We start from the raw sequence: 17,074 nt of genomic DNA, 5'->3' as shown, positions 1-17,074 counted from the left end.
CGATTCTCAAGGCATATGAAGCCCATGAGGTCCACACACCACACAAACCACCACCATATTCTGAGAGTACAAAGTTGATTCTCAAGGCATACCAAGCCCATGAGGTCCGCACACACCACACAATTACGTAGAGACCACTCGTAATCCTATCCCTTCCCTATCCTTGGAGCTTTGGAGGTGGCGACGGTGGTTACTGCGGTGGACCGCGCACGGTAGTTGACTTGGGGCGGCGGTTGCTACGGTGACCAGACGAGGAGTCGGCGAGTCGGGTGATGATGCTCATTAGTTGCTTTTTTAGGGCCCGTTCGTTTAATTTGGAATGGTTGTCCCGGAACTGTTCTAGCTTATTTGTATTCCCGGTCTAAAAAACCAGTCAAACGAATGAGGCCTTAATTGGTTTGCTACCGTGGGTCTCTAGATCTGAAGCAATGATATCTTGTTTTCTTCTTTTGAACTTTTGTAGATGTGTGACATTGAATAATAGTTGGGGAATATTTTGTCTTATTGTCTATGATTTTACATTCTGTACATCAGTTTGTTCGGTTAAAACCGAGAAACCAAACTAAAAACCTAAAACCGAATTTGTCGGTTTTCTGATGTTTTAAGCAACCGATCGGCTCTCGGTTTCTGCAAACCGAAAATTTTCGAAACCGAACGAAATTGTCGGTTAAAACCGAATGCCCAGCCCAACGCCGTCTGTCAGGCCCATCCATCATTTTCTTTTTCGCTCAATTTTTGTCGTGGCAGGCCACTTTAGCTCACATTCGGCCTTGGGCCTTGTTTAGTTCCGAAAAGTGAAAACTTTTCAGAACCGTAGTACTTTTGTTTGTTTGTGACAAATATGACGGAATTTCTAAATATCTTCTAGCAGTTTTTTGTTTCTGTTATCTTCCACTTTTGTATGGTGGAGATGTTTGTTAAGATTCGTGCTAACTCGTAACATTTCCGGATTTCCCCTTTGCTTTCTGTGTTGTGGGCCGTTGTCTGTCTGCCTCATTTCAATTTGGGACTGGGACTGTCGTGGTTCTCGGTGCTGTGACGGTGGGCGTGGCCTTGCCGGCGGCGGTGACGGCTTTGTCCGCGGTGGTGGCGGCCGCCTGTTGCAGCTGCGCGGTCCTCCCTGCTCCGCACCCCTCGACGCCCTGCTCTCGCACTCTCCCTCCCGGGCGCGTAGTCTGTCGCTGTCGTGCCACGGTCACCCTCTTCGCCGCCCCTCGTCCGCCCACAGGTGAGTCTTCTTCTCTTCCTCTCTCCCGGTCTAGCACATCTGTCTCCCCCAAACTGCGGAGAGTGTTGTGGGTGTCGATTGCGCGACACCAACGGCTCTCTAGAGGCAAGCGAAAGGAGGCGAGCACGAATCGGGTTGTTTGCCGCATAGGAATCCTAGGGGGCGAGCGGTGGAACTAGCTATACCAGCGGTAGAAGCAGGGCCTCACGAACAGGTTCCTATCACCACCAGGGTTAATCTAAGGATTCCGAGATCCCCTTCTCTCTGATGTCATTACAGGTCTGGATGAAGTCCGGCAGATGACTTTAGTCGATTCTGTTGTATTTTAGGTTGAAATTGGGGTTTGTCTTTTGTGATTTTGTTCGTTGCTACCTTATATTGTTTGTATTCATTTTCAGTTTTTTGGGGTTTGTTTGTTTTGTTTGATTAAGATTTGATCCTGCCTGTGCATTTGCTTATTCTGTTAATGTTGACAGGATTTTACACATACAGTTAAATTTATAGGAGAAATTCTTGATTGTATTCCTATATATGTTTAGGCCAGCGAAATGGATTTGCTTGTGTGCAACAATGCCCTGAAGCTAGCCTGTGCATGACAACTAGCAACCTCTAGGGGGCTTATAGGTGCCAATGTGCTATGATGGTATTTTAGAGAGTTATACGAGTACGAGGATAATAGAAGAGGCACTAGCTAAGAGTTCTACTGTCGAACATTGCTGAGAATAGGACACTGTTTTAATCCATGCCCTGGTGATTCCTTTTGATCTCTTTTGATAATGCATTTTGTGGTTCAGGCAATAAAAAATTATTCCAAGAAGATAGCACTACCTTCTTGTCACCTTTGTGTTTTTTTGTCATCTCACTATGCCAAGTTTGTTTTGCCAAAATTAAAACACTAGTCATGTGTGGTAAGAAATTAAATAAAATTAGTTTACTAGGCACTATTTTATCTAGTCTCCTTGTGAAAATAGTGGTTCAGGGTGTTAAGTATTTGGCTGACTGATCTAAGTGTCGTTTTTCATTCCCCATGCAATGTTAATTTTCATGGTATAGCAATCTACCATGTTCAGTTAAGAGCATAGTTGCATGTTGTGCTTGTTTTTTAGTGATTTTATTTCATTCTATTATTTTCATTTTAGTTTCTGTTCAAATTCAGTTATAGTTTAGTAGAACCTATTTTCAGTTAAATTCAGTTTGATTCCAGTACAATCTGCGGGTAAATTAATTCAGTTTTAGTATAGTATAATTTATTTCCAGTATAAGTTCAGGTTCTGTTTAGTAGAATGTAGATCATGGGCTTGGCCGGGGCAAGCTCCCCGGCAAGGCGACAAGGTGCTCCGCAACCTCTGCCCCTACAGTGCCAATTATTCAAGTTTACATTGGTTTTATTTTTCTAGTGAGAGTTTTACCTCAGCTTTTAAGAAAGCAAGTGATATTTATTTTTGGATTTTTTGTTAAATACTCTGGGTTCCTGCATACTAGTTGGAAAATCCCCCAAATAACAAGCAATCTTGTTTAGTGTTGAAGTATATGGAACTAGAATTTCAAAGAAATTAAGAGTGAAAGAGAATATGTTATTTCTCGTATCCTAACTTGGGTGAGTCAAATATTTGCTGACTGATCTGAATGTAGTTTCATTTCCTGTGCTATGCTTGTCTATGCTGTTTTTTTGTTAAAGTTTGGCATGCGTGAGCTTCAAGTATAGCATTTAATCAAAGTTGCCTTGTGTTTTTTTCTTTAAATATTTAATTTATTATTTGGCATTGTGTTTTAGATTTCTGTTTATGTTAGTTTATAGTTTGAGGTTCAGTTATTCAATCATGCCTTGAATGTTCGGTGATTCAGATTCAGTTTTTGTTAGTTTAAAGGTTGAGTTTAAGTGTTTCAATTATCACTTTCAAGGTTTAATGTTTATTTCAGTCTTATCGTTTTCAGTATGTTGGCATGTTTTTCTCTAATGCTCAGTGCAGCAGCAACCTGATAGTAGACACTGTCCAGCTGCATGTTCTTTTCATCAATTTTTACAAGGAGAAGGGGCTGCAGCTCACTTTGATTTTTGTTCTGTGCAGGTAAAGCAGGTTAGTAGCACATAAATCTTGTGGTATGTGCATATCCATTTCATGATCTAGAGAAGCAATTTCAACTTATCTCATACATGTTTAGTGATTCAAGTACAATTTTCAGTTCAGTTTAGCATGTGTCTTGGGTCTATGTGCTACATCTGTTTTAAGCTAAGCGTGGGAGTTTGAGTTCAGGTCTGGATTCCTATCGCTGCTGGTCTCTCTTTCTCCCTCTTTACGGACCTTCTCAGATAAGGAGATGAGCTATTCGGTGACCCACTATTTATCCTGTCACTCATAACTTATTATGTGGATTGTCAAGGATTGTCAAATCTCACTTACTGGATCCATTTTCAAACTTAGATAATGATATGCCAGTATAGTTGTATAGAAGTTGCAAAGTTCAGTGGGCTGGTACTCATTTGAGGTTTTGGAGCCAAGCACCATAGTATGACAAATTGATAGACCTGATGACTTTAGAGAACTTATATACGAACAATAGACAAATGGTTGTTTTAAGTTCAATGTTCGCTTAATCTTAGGACCTGTACAACTCAGTAGTACTATTTTGGTTGCCCTTTTCTCACAAGTGACTACCTGAACTTCTAATTGTTTGCTGCCTTTCAAAAGAAATTTTGATTCTTAAATGTCGGCAGCAAACTGTTTTTTACCAAAGATTATGAGTTTCTATTGTTTTTATTTGACTGTTATGATGTAGTCACTTGAATGCACAAATGCATCAGCACTCTTTAATTTTAGGATGCTAAGAGAACATGCTACAAAGCGAACGGGTCTAGTAAAATTACGAATATGCAGCTGGATATGTGCTGTCTTGCGTTTTCTTTTTATTATTTCTGGAAGATTATAGCCGTAGAATCTTTTAGATCTTCGAGTTCTATTTTCATGTGACGAACATACATTGCTTTTTCTTTTCTTCTTTTGTTTGTCTTATTTGACGTGTCAACCACTGATTTGTTGAAAATGTGGAAGACAACAATCAGTATAATCTTCCATGAGATGTGTAGTCAGTCCCAAATATTATCCAATCATAGACTAACTAGGATCAAAAGATTAGTCTCGTGATTTACAGCTAAACTGTGTAATTAGTTTTTGTTTTCGTCTATATTTAATGTTTCATGCATGTGACACAAGATTCGATGTGACAGGGAATCTTGAAAACTTTTTGGTTTTCAGGGTAAACTAAACAAGGCCTTGGTAGAGCAGGTACAATAATGGGCTTATAGCCAAGCTAATGCTGATGTGGAGGAGAGAAGAGAGGAGAGAGATGATAGCTTGGCTCTTAGTTAAGCACCAAGCTAGGCACGGATGCATAGGTAGTAGTGGGCCCAAAAAGCAAATGTTGTGAGAAGAAAGAAGAAAGAGAATGTGTTTTAGAGACAAGTAGAAGACAACTTATTGTATAACTTGGCTCTAATTATTTGGCTTATAGCCAAGCACTTGGCTCTATTATTGACCTTGCTCGTAGTGAACAAAAACTGACTGGATCTCGTCTCGCCTCTCCCAGGCTCCTACGCTCTCAGGTGCAGCCCACAGGTCGAAGCGGCAGCCACCCGCGATGAGCAAAGCAGGCGGCGGTCCCGGCTCGGCCCCGGGCCCGACGGCCGCGGCGGCGGCGGCAGCGGTGCAGAAGCAGAAGTCGCTGCTGCAGAAGGCGGACGCCGACGTCTCCAGCCTCGTCGACAATTTCTCCTCGCTCATCAACATAGCTCGAGTACGTCCGTGCGCTCTCCTTTCGCCTCCTCGAATCCGGCAGCCTGATTCACTCCAGACTAACCCTATCTCGGAATGCCATGGTTAGGTCAACGATCCGCCAGTGCGCAACTCGCAGGAGGTCTTCCAGATGGAGATGCGCGCCGCCCGCATGGTATGGACCTGCTCGCTGCCCACCAACCGTTAGCGGATTTGATTCTGAAACTGTGTTTGAATCAGGCATCCCGAAGTTAGTTGTTTTTCTAGATACATGAGCAAAATTTTGGAGCGAGGATATTTTATACCCAATGGTTTCTAAGCCGATTTGGCATATAATATTGTAATTGTTCTACTTCTGCAGTGCCCCAAAATTGGGGTTAGAGGAGAGATAAAGTAAATTGCATGGTCTGATTCTTATAAACGAAACAGATTATTGCTTTCTCGTTTGTCTGGAAATATTAGTTTCGCTTTACTTTTGTGATTCTGCTGGGGCATGGAAAGTTAGAAGGCTGCACATTTGTTCTTAGCATACTATACAATATAAAAGCAACGCATGAGGTTCTTCCAGGTTTTATATCATGAAGAACATAGAAGCTGTTGGGTGATGTAATCTTATTATAGCTTGACTGGTTGAGATAGCCAGATTGTAGAATCATAAAGGATACATTTCCTCTGATTGGTGAAATATTAGTCCTTCTAGGTTTTTCCTAAGTCAAACTCGATATTTGAAGCTTCGTATAGATTGACAACGCAAATTATAAAAACTAAAGAATATTTTTATGATATGTATAACTCTCTTATATTTAAGGTAGTATATCTGTATAAATATTGCAAGTCAAAATTTAAAAAGTCTCCAATCAGTGGAAGTAATATGCGAAGATAGATGTCTGTCTGTAATATTACATTGGATACCCCATGGTGATATGAAGTGCATAATGTGATATTGTTATAGGTGTGACATGCCATGGGGCTGTGGTATCGCCCAAATGAAAATGAAGGAGCTAAATTAATGAGGATATTATTGAAACAGGGATCAGTTGGGTAGAAGCAAGATCTGATTATGTTTAACTGGAGAAGTGTAGTTTTACATAGCACTGTCTCAGAAAGATAAACCTGGTTTGGGGCATGAGAACCTGTATTTTGTTTAAAGCCATGCATTTAGAGCCAATGTTCCATGATAGACAGTAGACACAGCTAATAGACATGACAAGAGGAGAAGTTTACCTTAGAATTGACCCTACTTAGGCCACTATAGACAAAGTGGTCATGGAAGACAGCTGAATAACCCCCCCCCCCCCCACCCCCCCCACAAATATGCTATAGAGGAAAGTGATGTTTTGCTTAATTGTCTCTGACATACGCAGTCAGTTATTTACCTAAAGCACAACTGTAGAATATGATGAAAATGGCAAGAATAATGATGTATCAACTCTTGAACCTAAAAATTTCTGATATTCCCTTATGTCTTTATCTGTTTAGGTACATGCAGCAGACTCTCTGTTGAAATTAGTGTCGGAACTTAAGAGGACAGCCATCTTTTCTGGGCTTGCTTCATTGAATGAGAATGTGGATAGGAGGATTGAAGTGCTGGGTCAGCAAGCTGAGGGAACTGAGAGAATGCTGGAGAGGATTGGGCAGGAGGCAGCAGCAAGCCTCAAGGAGCTAGAGGCACACTACTACTCATCTGTTGTGCGGTCACCATCCTATGATTGAGGTTTATCTTATCATTCCAGGATAAAATTGCTCGTCTTTCCAATATGCACTCATTTGATATATGGTTTAACAGCGATTGTTTGTTCTATCATTGGACTATCACTAAGTTGTAGCAGTGTTAATGTTCGGTGGAGTGATTTAACCTGAGTGCTAGCTGTATCTTGCTTTTACATATAATATATAGGTGCATGATGCATAGTTCATAAGGTTATATATATGTTTGATTATTTATCTAGTATATTTTTTTCTTTTTTTTTATAATAATTTAAGGATAAATAGTTTACAAAGGAGAAGCTAAAATCATAGAAAATGAAATTTCTACAGATTAGAAGGAAAAAGGAATGAATATAAGTGTTATGGTATGATTTTGAATACTCTAATAAAAGGTGGAGGGAGGCTGGAGAGAAAAACTTTTGGATATGTACATTGCGAATATATCAACAATAGAATCAATTTAATTCTGAATTGCAATAAGTGAATGGGGTATCTCAAATAGAGATGAGCTGCTAGACTATGTCAAATAATGTAGTCAATGTTTCTTAAAAAACTAAGAGATGGATGAAATTATACAAGGAATCCTGGTTTCAAAACAAAGTAAAATGGGGATACACAAAACTGGTATATGCACTCAATTAGCGTACCTAATAAAAGTACATAAAATGGATCTTCTGTGATGGCTTTTACATGGAAGTATAAATGCTAGAGGACCTTGTATAATTGACTTGCTGATGGCTATCAAATTTATTGACTTGACCCATAAACTTGACTGGGTCTTGACTAGTGAAGATTGAAGACAGATTTCTTTTGCTTTATTGACTCCATACAGTTGAATTCGCTACAGAAACTTGTCTACTGAAATAATGGAAAATGTACAATATTTTTAATCTTTAGATGTTAACCTTTTTTAGGCCTTGTTTAGATGTGAATTTTTTTTGGATTTCGCTACTATAGCACTTTTGTTTGTTTGTGGTAAATATTGTCCAATCATAGACTAACTAGGGTCAAAAGATTCTTCTCGTGATTTACAGTCAAACTGTGTTATTAGTTTTTATTTCCGTCTATATTTAATGCTCCATGCATGTGCCGCTAGATTTGATGTGACGGGGAATTTTGAAAACTTTTTGGTTTTTGGGGTGAACTAAACAAGGCCTTATTTATAATGTTGAATATTGCCTACTGATATTATTTGTAGAAGCTGTATATTAATTAATTTTCTTTTCTTCATGGTTGCAGGGTTATCTCAGGTTATCAGTTGTCTAGACTTGGCACAATAACTATGGTTGGTGTATCTTTTGTATAAAATACTTTAATTTATTAGTTACAACAACTATAGTCACTTCTGAAGGTTATTGTATTACTTTTGACTATACTAACCCACATAGGCCTTGTTTAGTTAATCCCAAAAACCAAAAACTTTTCAAGATTCCCCGTCACATCGAATCTTGCGGCACATGCATGGAACACTAAATATAGACGAAAATAAAAACTAATTACACAGTTTATCTGTAAATCGCGAGATAAATCTTTTAAGCCTAATTACTCTATAATTGGACAATGTTTGTCAAATAAAAATGAAAATACTACAGTCCCGAAAACCAAAAAGTTTTCGTAACTAAACAGAGCCATAGTCATTTCTCTTTTCTTTTTCTCAGCATATATTAGTACCTGATGCTTATGAGGTGGATAAGATGCTTAAGTTTGCACCGATACTTAATATGTGTTAATAAGTAGTTGAGTACATCTCATTAGGTTATAAGGCCAGTCTCAATGCATAGTTTCATGGCACAGTTACCAAGATTATAAACTAGGTAACCGAGCCATATGATTTTCATGGTGATGAAACTCCTCTCTCGTCTGATGAAACTTCTTTATTTAATGACCCTGCCAAGTCAGCAATTTTGCTTATGTGGTATCTTATTTAATGTGCATGACACTCTTATGAAACATGCATAAGGTTCGATAGAGAGGTCGAGCCAAAGGAAAGGAACGTCGTAGATTATCTGAACAACTAGGATGAGCTTATCTCTTGTTTGAGAAGTTTCAACTAACCAGGTTTTGATGCATGATTGCAAGTGGCTAGGCTCCTTCGGGTGATCATCTAAGGATTATGGGATAGGATTGGGTTTTACAAGGAATTATCGAAATGACAAGGTTGGGTTTTTGGGTCATTAGACTATCTCCCGAAGTGATAGATATGATTCTCAAAAGTTTTGCAATCCAATGTGCTCGATTTCACTGTGATATGCGTGGCATGCAAACTTGACCGTGATATGCGTGGCATGCAAACTGACCACGTGCCTCGGCACTTGAAACGCATGACACAATTATGTGAATCTCTAAATGCCTTAAATCACTCTGACATGAAAGTAACCAATAATCCATACTATCAATATTATACTCCATTTGTACGAACTGTTTTTGTAATTGTGCAATTAATGCGTGTGGTATCTACCTACATTTCACAAATGCGCCTGCTATCTACCTAGGCGTTCTCCGAAAATTTTGCAAAATTTTTTAAATTTCCCGTCACATCGAATTTTTAGACGCATGCATGAAGTATTAAACAAAGACGAAAATAAAAAATAATTACACAGTTTGGTTGAAATTGATGAGACGAATCTTTTGAGTCTAATTAGTCCATGATTGGACAATATTTGTCAAATACAAACGAAAGTGCTACAGTGTCGATTTTGCAAAAAATTGTAGAACTAAACAAGGCCCTAGTACGTTTCACAGATCTTGACTGTTAATTATTCCCGACACATGCTAAGGCCTTGTTTAGTTTCACTACAAATCTATTTTTTTTAAAAAAATTCATCACATCGAATCTTATGGCACATTCACAAAACGTTTAATATAGATGAAAAAAATAACTAATTGCATATTGAATCTTGCTTTTTTTTGTGCCTCCGTATTAATTCTCACAAGCTAGGGAAAAAATAAATCATATAAATTCCTATAACAAAGCAAAAATGCAAAACATCTAGGTTTTGTTTAGATGCGAAAAGATTTTGGATTTCGCTATTGTAGCACTTTCGTTTTGTTTATAGCAAATATTGTCCAATCATGAACTAACTAGAATTAAAAGATTCGTCTCATAATTTACAGTTAAACTGTGCAATTAGTTTTTATTTTCGTCTATATTTAATACTTTATGCATGTGCCGAAAGATTCGATGTGATAGAGAATCTTGAAAACTTTTTGGTTTTTGGGTGAACTAAGGCCTTGTTTAGTTCACCCAAAAACCAAAAACTTTTTGTCATATTGAATCTTGTAGCACATGTATGGAGCATTAAATATAGTCAAAAACAAAAACTAACTACACAGTTTGTGTAAATCGTGAGATGAATCTTTTGAATATAGTTAGTATATAATTAAATAATATTTATCACAAACAAACGAAAGTGCTACAGTGTCTTAAAATTTTTTCATTTTGTCAACTAAAGCCTTGTTTAGATGCGAAAAGATTTTGGATTTCGCTACTGTAGCACTTTCGTTTGTTTGTGGCAAATATTGTCCAATCATGGACTAACTAGGATCAAAAGATTCGTCTCGCGTGCAATTAGTTTTTATTTTTGTCTATATTTAATGCTTTATACATGTGTCAAAAAATTTGATGTGATAGAGAATTTTGAAAACTTTTTGATATGCCTAAACAAGGCTCTAGAGTAACTGCGACCGCAGATTCCCAGGTGCACATTTCCGATCCGATCGAATCGAGCTGAGAGCACAGAGAAAGCACTACGAAACATTTGCTTCCCCACGCCGCAAACTGCAACAATGGCCAGGCGTCGGTGTGCTGTGAGCCTGAGAGGAGGGTGTCGGCGACACGGCGTCGGTGTGGATCGATCCTGCTCCGGCCGGTGCAGACCGGCGGAACTGTTGGCCCGTGGCCCGGCCAGCGTCCGCATCACGGAGTCGCTTCGACCGCCGCTTTGACTAATCGATCCCACTCTTGGCCCGGCGTGCCAGCGGCGCAGGCGCCCGCAGCGCGGACACGAGTGTCAGAGCGAGGAAAAAGACGACGCGCTAGCGCGTGAGCTCACCTGCCCGACTTGTCCTCACCCTTTTTCCTTCCCCCCCTTCGCATCGCCTCCCCGACCCCTCGTGGATCCGTCGGCCAGACACGCGGAGCTCTTCTCGCTTCTTGGCACGACGCCACGACTCCTATCTCTACACTACGAGACAGTCTCCTGCGCTCCTCATTGTCCGTATCCCTTCGCCATTACAGATAACAGTACGGAGTAAAGTCCTTGTTACACGCATGAAAAACACAGCGGATCACAGCGCCATGATTTAGCATGACTACGTCGTGGTAGTCATGGACAGACCCACGAGTTTCTGCCCCTGTCGGTGGTCCGACATTGACCTTTTCCCGCCCATTAATGGGTTTTTTAAATTTTCTCTTTCGACTTTTGTTGCTTTTCGGGACTCTTGTACTCCTAGTATATGTTTAATTAGGTCTTGTCTAGTTCACTCTAAGAACCAAAAAGTTTTCAAAATTCTCCGTCACATCGAATCTTATAGCACATGCATGAAACATTAAATATAAACAAAAACAAAAACTAATTACACAGTTTAGCTGTAAATCACAAGACGGATCTTTTGATCCTAATTAGTTCATGATTGAATAATATTTGTCACAAACAAACGAAAGTGCTACAGTACCGAAAACTTTTCACTTTTCAGAACTAAACAAGACCTTAGATAGAAGGTTTTGACTGGCCACTACATATCATATAGAGAAAATCTAAAAGGGAACTGAAAAGCCACAAATTCCTCGACTCTAGCTTTATCCTATCTAGGCCTTGTTTAGCTCGTGAAAAACAAAATCTAGATATCACATTGTATTGTATATGGCAGAATGACGTGGAGAGGAGTTTTTAGATACTAATAAAAAAATAAATTATATAGAACTACGAGATGAACTTATTAAACCTAATTAATTTATCATTAGTACATGTAGGATTACTATAGTGATTATGGTTAATTATGAACTAATTAAACTTAAAAAATTATTTTGTGATTTATAATTAAATTATAAAATTATTTATATTTAATACTCTATGCATATGTTTAAATATTTTATAGAATAGGTGAAAAAATTTCGGGTGAAGAACAAAACATGGCTTTAGCAGCTTTGAGCATTCAGCCACCGCCTCCGCTCCCGGCGGCGCAAACAAGGCCAAGCAGGCGGCAGCGGAGAAGGCTGCCATCCATTTGCATCGTCATCGTCGCCACTCTTTGGCACGGGGGACACCAGCTAAGGTCCTGTTTAGTTACTCAAAAAAAATTTTCATCCATCACATCGAATCTTACATCGAATCTTTGGATACATGCATGGAATATTAAATGTAGATAAAAAATAAACTAATTACATAGTTTAGTTGAAAATCGCGAGACGAATTTTTTACGCCTAGTTACTCTAGGATTAGCTTTAAGTGCTATAGTAACCCACATGTGCTAATAATAGATTAATTATATTTAATAGATTTGTCTTGCAGTTTTCTGACGAGCTATGTAATTTGTTTTTTTTATTAGTTTCTAAAAACCATTTTCCATATCCTTCCGATATATTCAATATGACATAAAAAAAAAATTTCATCCTGAAACTAAATAGGGCGTAACGCGCCTGTTCACCTGTGCTTTCTCTACCATCGGCCATCACCCATCGCCCATCGTCCTCCCTCCCTCCCTCACGACCCCGACCTCCCCTTCGCGTCCCGTGCAGAGACCTGCGCCACCAGAGAAGGTTGCTGCTTCCTTGCTCCATTTGTTTTCGGGTCCCCGCGACGCGTTCTCTTCCGCGCTGCACCCACGCTACCTCCTCTCACTGACAGTCTGACACCTGCGCCCACACTACACACAGCCCCACCTGCCATCCGCTTCCCATCATGCCTCCGTGAACAGACCGGGTCGCCACCTTCTCTTCAAGGGAGAGAGGCCACGCCCACGCCCACGCCCACGCTCGACTCTCTTGCCTGTTGCCTCCCTGGACCTTCCTCCTCGCGGCGCGTGCCGAGGTGGAGGAGGAGGAGCAGTGGCAGAGGAGAGCTAGCTGCCGTTGCGTGCCAGCTACTACTCCTTTCAGCTCCCGGATCGAAGCACGGGTCGGTTAAAGCACGGGGCCCCGAGCCGAGCGCCACGGCCCGGCCCTGGTCCTGGCACGGAGACGGGAGGCCGACTTGGCAGGCAAGGTGGGTGCGGCGGAGGTGGAGGGATGAGCAGCCTCGCCATAGTGGAGAAGAAGCCGCCGCCGTTCCCCGGCGGCGGCTGCACGGGCGGCGTGCTCTTCCACCTCCTCGACTGGCACCGCCGCCTCGCCCGCAAGCGCAGGCTCTTCTCCCCGCGCCGCCTCCTCCCCTCCTCCCTCTCCCTCCGCTCCTCCTCCTCCCCACGCAGGCTCCCGTGTCCGCCTCCTGCTGCCCCGACGCCGCCACCACCGCATACGGCGCCGCACCTGGCCGATGGGGCCGCCGCCCCGGGTGTCGTCGCGCGCCTCATGGGCCTGGAGTCCTGGCCCGCCACCGCCTCCGCCACCGCCGCGCCGCCCAGACCGCAGAAGCAGAGGAAGGTGGAGGCGTCGCGCCCGGACAGCGGCGCCACCAACGACTCGGCGGCGGTCGTGCTGGTGCTACCCACGACCCGGAGCCGTCGCCCTCCCGCGCCCGCTCCGACGGCCAGGAGCCACCACGGGGCCGACCTGCCTGCGCGGAGCCCGAGGCGGACCCGGCTCGTGCACGCGGCCGCGGCCAAGCTGCTGGACCCGGGCGCGCGCGCCAGGCTGGCCCTCGCGTACGCCTGCTCTTCCCCGCAGCACCGCAAGGATGCCCACGCCGCCACCTTGCTTCAAGTTCAAGGCTCGGGGATGGCCGACGACTTCCTATCTCGCTCTGAGGACCGTTCCGCACGGCTACAGGTACACCCTCCTGGTCTTCCTGCGGAGACAGATTGCGACACCGCCGCTGTCTCGCGTAGGCACGGCCATTGTTCCAGTAACAATGCCGATGCAGCGATCAGTACCAGCACGGTAGTGTTGCCTAGGATGGATTTTGGTGATGGAAACAGGAGCAAAAGGAGCTCTGATATGGATGCCAGGCACAAGGAGAGTAGAGTTAGAAATGAGGTAATGCGCACTTGTGCCAGAGTCAGATCGAGTGCTGCTGCCGTTCAAACTGGAGATGAGAGGCTGTTGCGCAAACGGGCAACACCTACTCGGCCGGAGGTCTCTGGGATTACAGAGTCTGGAGACTTGGCTGGTTCGTCGCGCCTAGCTGGACGCGCTCGTGAATTGGTATCTGCTACTAGGAAGGTTGCACACGGTGGTTCTGGTCCAAGAAGAGAGTTCGTGGGATCGACCAGTGGACTAGGGAGCATGAACCGCAGGTCTTTGAACAGCCAAAATGGATTAACATCCACAAGTAGGATTTCTAGCAATGGATCTGCGCTTAAAAGGGGATCAGGGAGGAAGGTGGGGAATGATAGAGCAATCAGTAACAGAGATGGCGGAAATGCAGTTTCATTTACTTCTAGATCATCTACAAAGCCAGTGGCCAGAACTTCGCCGCGGAGCAATCTATCTAAGAGTGGATCCCCAAGTAGACTAGCTCCTGATACAACTCGGACACAAGTGCCGGCTCCTGAAAAAAGATATATTGAAGTTTCACCTTCTGTTATGTCTACTTCTGAGAAAGATGAATTTAACAGGCTGTTGAAAGCAAGAATCAATGAGCTTGGCATGTCGGAGAGGATTGAGTGTACACCAGATGATTCACCTTCAGGAAAATTGACTGTAGATGTGCTGCAAGACCTCATTTCTGACCTTACAAATGACATGAGCACTTCAATCTCCCAATGTAGCAAGTACTCTGGTGCATCGGCACCCTTAAGTTGCAATGGAAATATGGACTGCATCAATCAACCGCATTGTATATTCTCCAATGACCAATCACCTGATTTTCAGAAATGCTATCAGGTCAGTTTAGAGTGCAGGATCCTTCTTTACTGTTACCACTTCTTATTTCAGAGCTTCTGATTTGTTGTTTTTGTAGTAAATGCTGCTATAGTCGATCATGGTGATTTAAATAGTCTTTTCATTCATGTTGTTTTCTTTTCCAATTGGGTTAGTAAATGCATGGTGTAGTTTTAGTGCTTGTAGTGTCACATGAACGAACTTGTATGATGGTTAGTATTGCTCAAGAAACATGTACTGTATGACATTCCTATGTGCTAAGGTACTAAGGTTATCAGTGCATGCATCTACTATAGTTGTCAGATTTTTGGTTCCACACAAAAGGTTATATCAAAATATTTCTTATTGTCATCGTTATGACCCATTCTTTTATGAATTGTGTACAGTTGTCAGATGCATTGGAAATTGTTGTGCAAATGAACAGTTGATCTTCCATCCACATCCTTTTTACTTTCATGAAACCTATGATTTGTCATGTTTTCTAAATCAACAAAGTTGGTAGCTTCCAGAGCACTTTTGAACTTCTCTTAATTACTAACCATTTACCAAATTGGTAGCTTCCAGAACAATTTTGTTCAAGGTTGACGAATTAACTACTGTTTTGTAACTGATTGGACATCCTCCTTCATTCTATGTACAGGGTGAACAAGATGTTGATTCTTCTGCTACATCATTAAACAATGAGCCCAATCAGCCAAGTCCAACGTCAGTCCTTGAAGCATCCTTCTCAAATGATACTTCTTCTTTAGGAAGTCCAGTTGAAAAGAATGGTAAATATTTCTATTACCTTGACTTTTTCTATAGTAGATACTTGTATTATTTGTTTGCTCAGTGCTTCGAACTCTCAAACATATAAGTGAAATGTCAAATGAGAAACCATGTTCTGCCTACTACAAAACTGACAGGTGTAGCATGTCTTGGATACTAGTGCCATTCAGAAAATTAACATTGAACCGTACCAAGGTGAGATGGTTAGTTATTGTCAGTCTGATTGTCAATTGGTCGACAATTTGGCATTTCTAGCCCCCCCCCCCCCCCCCCCCCAAAAAAAAAAAAACATGCTTGAGTAGTATGAGTGGTACAATAGAATGAGTCTGTAAATTTTGGGCATGTACTGTATAAGTTTTGTTCATGCTATTTGGTAGCAGTAGCACTTGTGATATACTGATGTGTTAATGAACTCTATCTTCTTGCTTTCAGAAGGAAAAGACTTGATTGTGTCAATTGAGAACAAGATGGAAGATCTCTTTAATTTGGAGTCTGACATTGTCGGTTTAGCAATGTCAGTTGACACAAGGAAAACTGATGTTGAAGAAACACTCCACAGCAATGACAAGATACCATGTTTACAGAATTTTCTTTCACATGATTTCAATATCTTAGAATCCAGGCTCTGCACCATTAGAGAAGCTATTTCAAATGCTGAACTGCTTGTGGGCAGTAGCCTCTTGCATAGCACGTCACATCTTCCACGCCATCCTTTCATTGTTGAAATGCTGGAAAATACTATGGATATGTTTAGTGGAGGAGAGTATTCAGATTTTACTGAAGATAAGAAGTATCAACATACCAACTTCCTGTTTGACTGCATTATAGAATCACTGGATTCAAAATTCTGCAACTTTGGCAAATGTGGATACAAGGCTTGGCTGAAGCTGCCGCTCAGTTTGAGCAAAGATCTGATGAAGCGCCAGGTATTGGAAGATATCACCAAATGGAGGGAGTCAAGTGGGACTGCTCTTAGACAAATTTCTGAAAAAGAAGTGGACCAAGTGACTGACAGGTGGGATGCAAGCCAGGTTGAAGCATTTGATATAAGCATTGCAATTGAGAACGACATTCTTGAGGCGCTTGTTGGTGAGTTCACTGTTGACCTGTGGTGGTATTGACTGCTCTATGTGAGATATTGACATGTTTGGACTTCTGCTCGCATGATTATGGATAAATAAGATACTGCGGATATGTTTGCTTTTTTCTCTGCAGTAATTTTTGTACAGAGTCATGTAAGGTTGAAGGACCTCCCGGTTGTTTTACCCTTTGTATGTTGTAATGGACACGTGCTAAAGCCTAAAAGTGTCTCCTAATCTTTGTGGCCTTTTCGTCGGTCCTCTGATAACATTGTACGCCAGGGTACATTTTGTTGTGTGTGATGAAAAAGGCACCTTTTGCTGGATCTAGTGCTAAGCAAAAGCATGAATTGGAAGACCGTTAGTCTGCCCATGTTAGTACTTAAGTACATGCTCTGCTGTAGGATCCCACTCTGAATCTCGATGCAGCCAAGAGAATTCAAAATCCGCATGTTCAACCTTCTTTGTCCTGGCGATTGCAATTGAAACAGTACCAATTTACCACTAATCGAATCGGAAATGTTATTTTTTATATATTTATATT

The 17,074-nt window shown here is 41.8% G+C and overlaps 2 protein-coding genes across 3 annotated transcripts; both read left to right on the top strand.

Moving 5' to 3' along the window:
• Positions 995–8,132, top strand: LOC8061360 (mediator of RNA polymerase II transcription subunit 22a). 2 transcript variants are annotated; one of them, XM_021455250.1, is made up of 6 exons: positions 995–1,228; positions 3,298–3,306; positions 4,814–5,020; positions 5,108–5,173; positions 6,478–6,712; positions 7,945–8,132. In XM_021455250.1, the coding sequence occupies exons 3-5, from the start codon at positions 4,865–4,867 to the stop codon at positions 6,709–6,711; spliced, it is 456 nt and encodes a 151-aa protein (XP_021310925.1). In that variant the 5' UTR covers positions 995–1,228; positions 3,298–3,306; positions 4,814–4,864; the 3' UTR covers position 6,712; positions 7,945–8,132. The 2 variants fall into 2 exon arrangements, with proteins under 2 accessions (XP_021310925.1, XP_002457426.1); XM_002457381.2 differs by lacking the exon at positions 3,298–3,306.
• LOC8073350 lies at positions 12,489–16,978 on the top strand. The gene is made up of 3 exons (XM_002457380.2): positions 12,489–14,686; positions 15,324–15,453; positions 15,884–16,978. Exons 1-3 carry the CDS (start codon positions 12,932–12,934, stop codon positions 16,570–16,572), a joined length of 2,574 nt encoding a protein of 857 aa, XP_002457425.2. The 5' UTR covers positions 12,489–12,931; the 3' UTR covers positions 16,573–16,978.

This window comes from Sorghum bicolor, chromosome 3 (assembly GCF_000003195.3).
Source record: "Sorghum bicolor cultivar BTx623 chromosome 3, Sorghum_bicolor_NCBIv3, whole genome shotgun sequence".
Classification (NCBI taxonomy): Eukaryota; Viridiplantae; Streptophyta; class Magnoliopsida; order Poales; family Poaceae; genus Sorghum; species Sorghum bicolor.
The sequence above is the reverse complement of the archived record's forward strand: the minus strand, read 5'-3'. Positions and strand labels throughout refer to the sequence as shown.

Excerpts from the sequence above, each read along its gene's own strand:
- LOC8061360 (XM_002457381.2), top strand. The coding sequence starts at position 4,865 with ATGAGCAAAGCAGGCGGCGGTCCCGGCTCGGCCCCGGGCCCGACGGCC. Across the intron at positions 5,021-5,107 it reads CGCTCATCAACATAGCTCGA|GTCAACGATCCGCCAGTGCG; the intron begins GTACGTCCGTGC and ends TGCCATGGTTAG. Across the intron at positions 5,174-6,477 it reads AGATGCGCGCCGCCCGCATG|GTACATGCAGCAGACTCTCT; the intron begins GTATGGACCTGC and ends TTATCTGTTTAG.
- LOC8073350 (XM_002457380.2), top strand. The coding sequence starts at position 12,932 with ATGAGCAGCCTCGCCATAGTGGAGAAGAAGCCGCCGCCGTTCCCCGGC. Across the intron at positions 14,687-15,323 it reads ATTTTCAGAAATGCTATCAG|GGTGAACAAGATGTTGATTC; the intron begins GTCAGTTTAGAG and ends TTCTATGTACAG. Across the intron at positions 15,454-15,883 it reads AAGTCCAGTTGAAAAGAATG|AAGGAAAAGACTTGATTGTG; the intron begins GTAAATATTTCT and ends TCTTGCTTTCAG.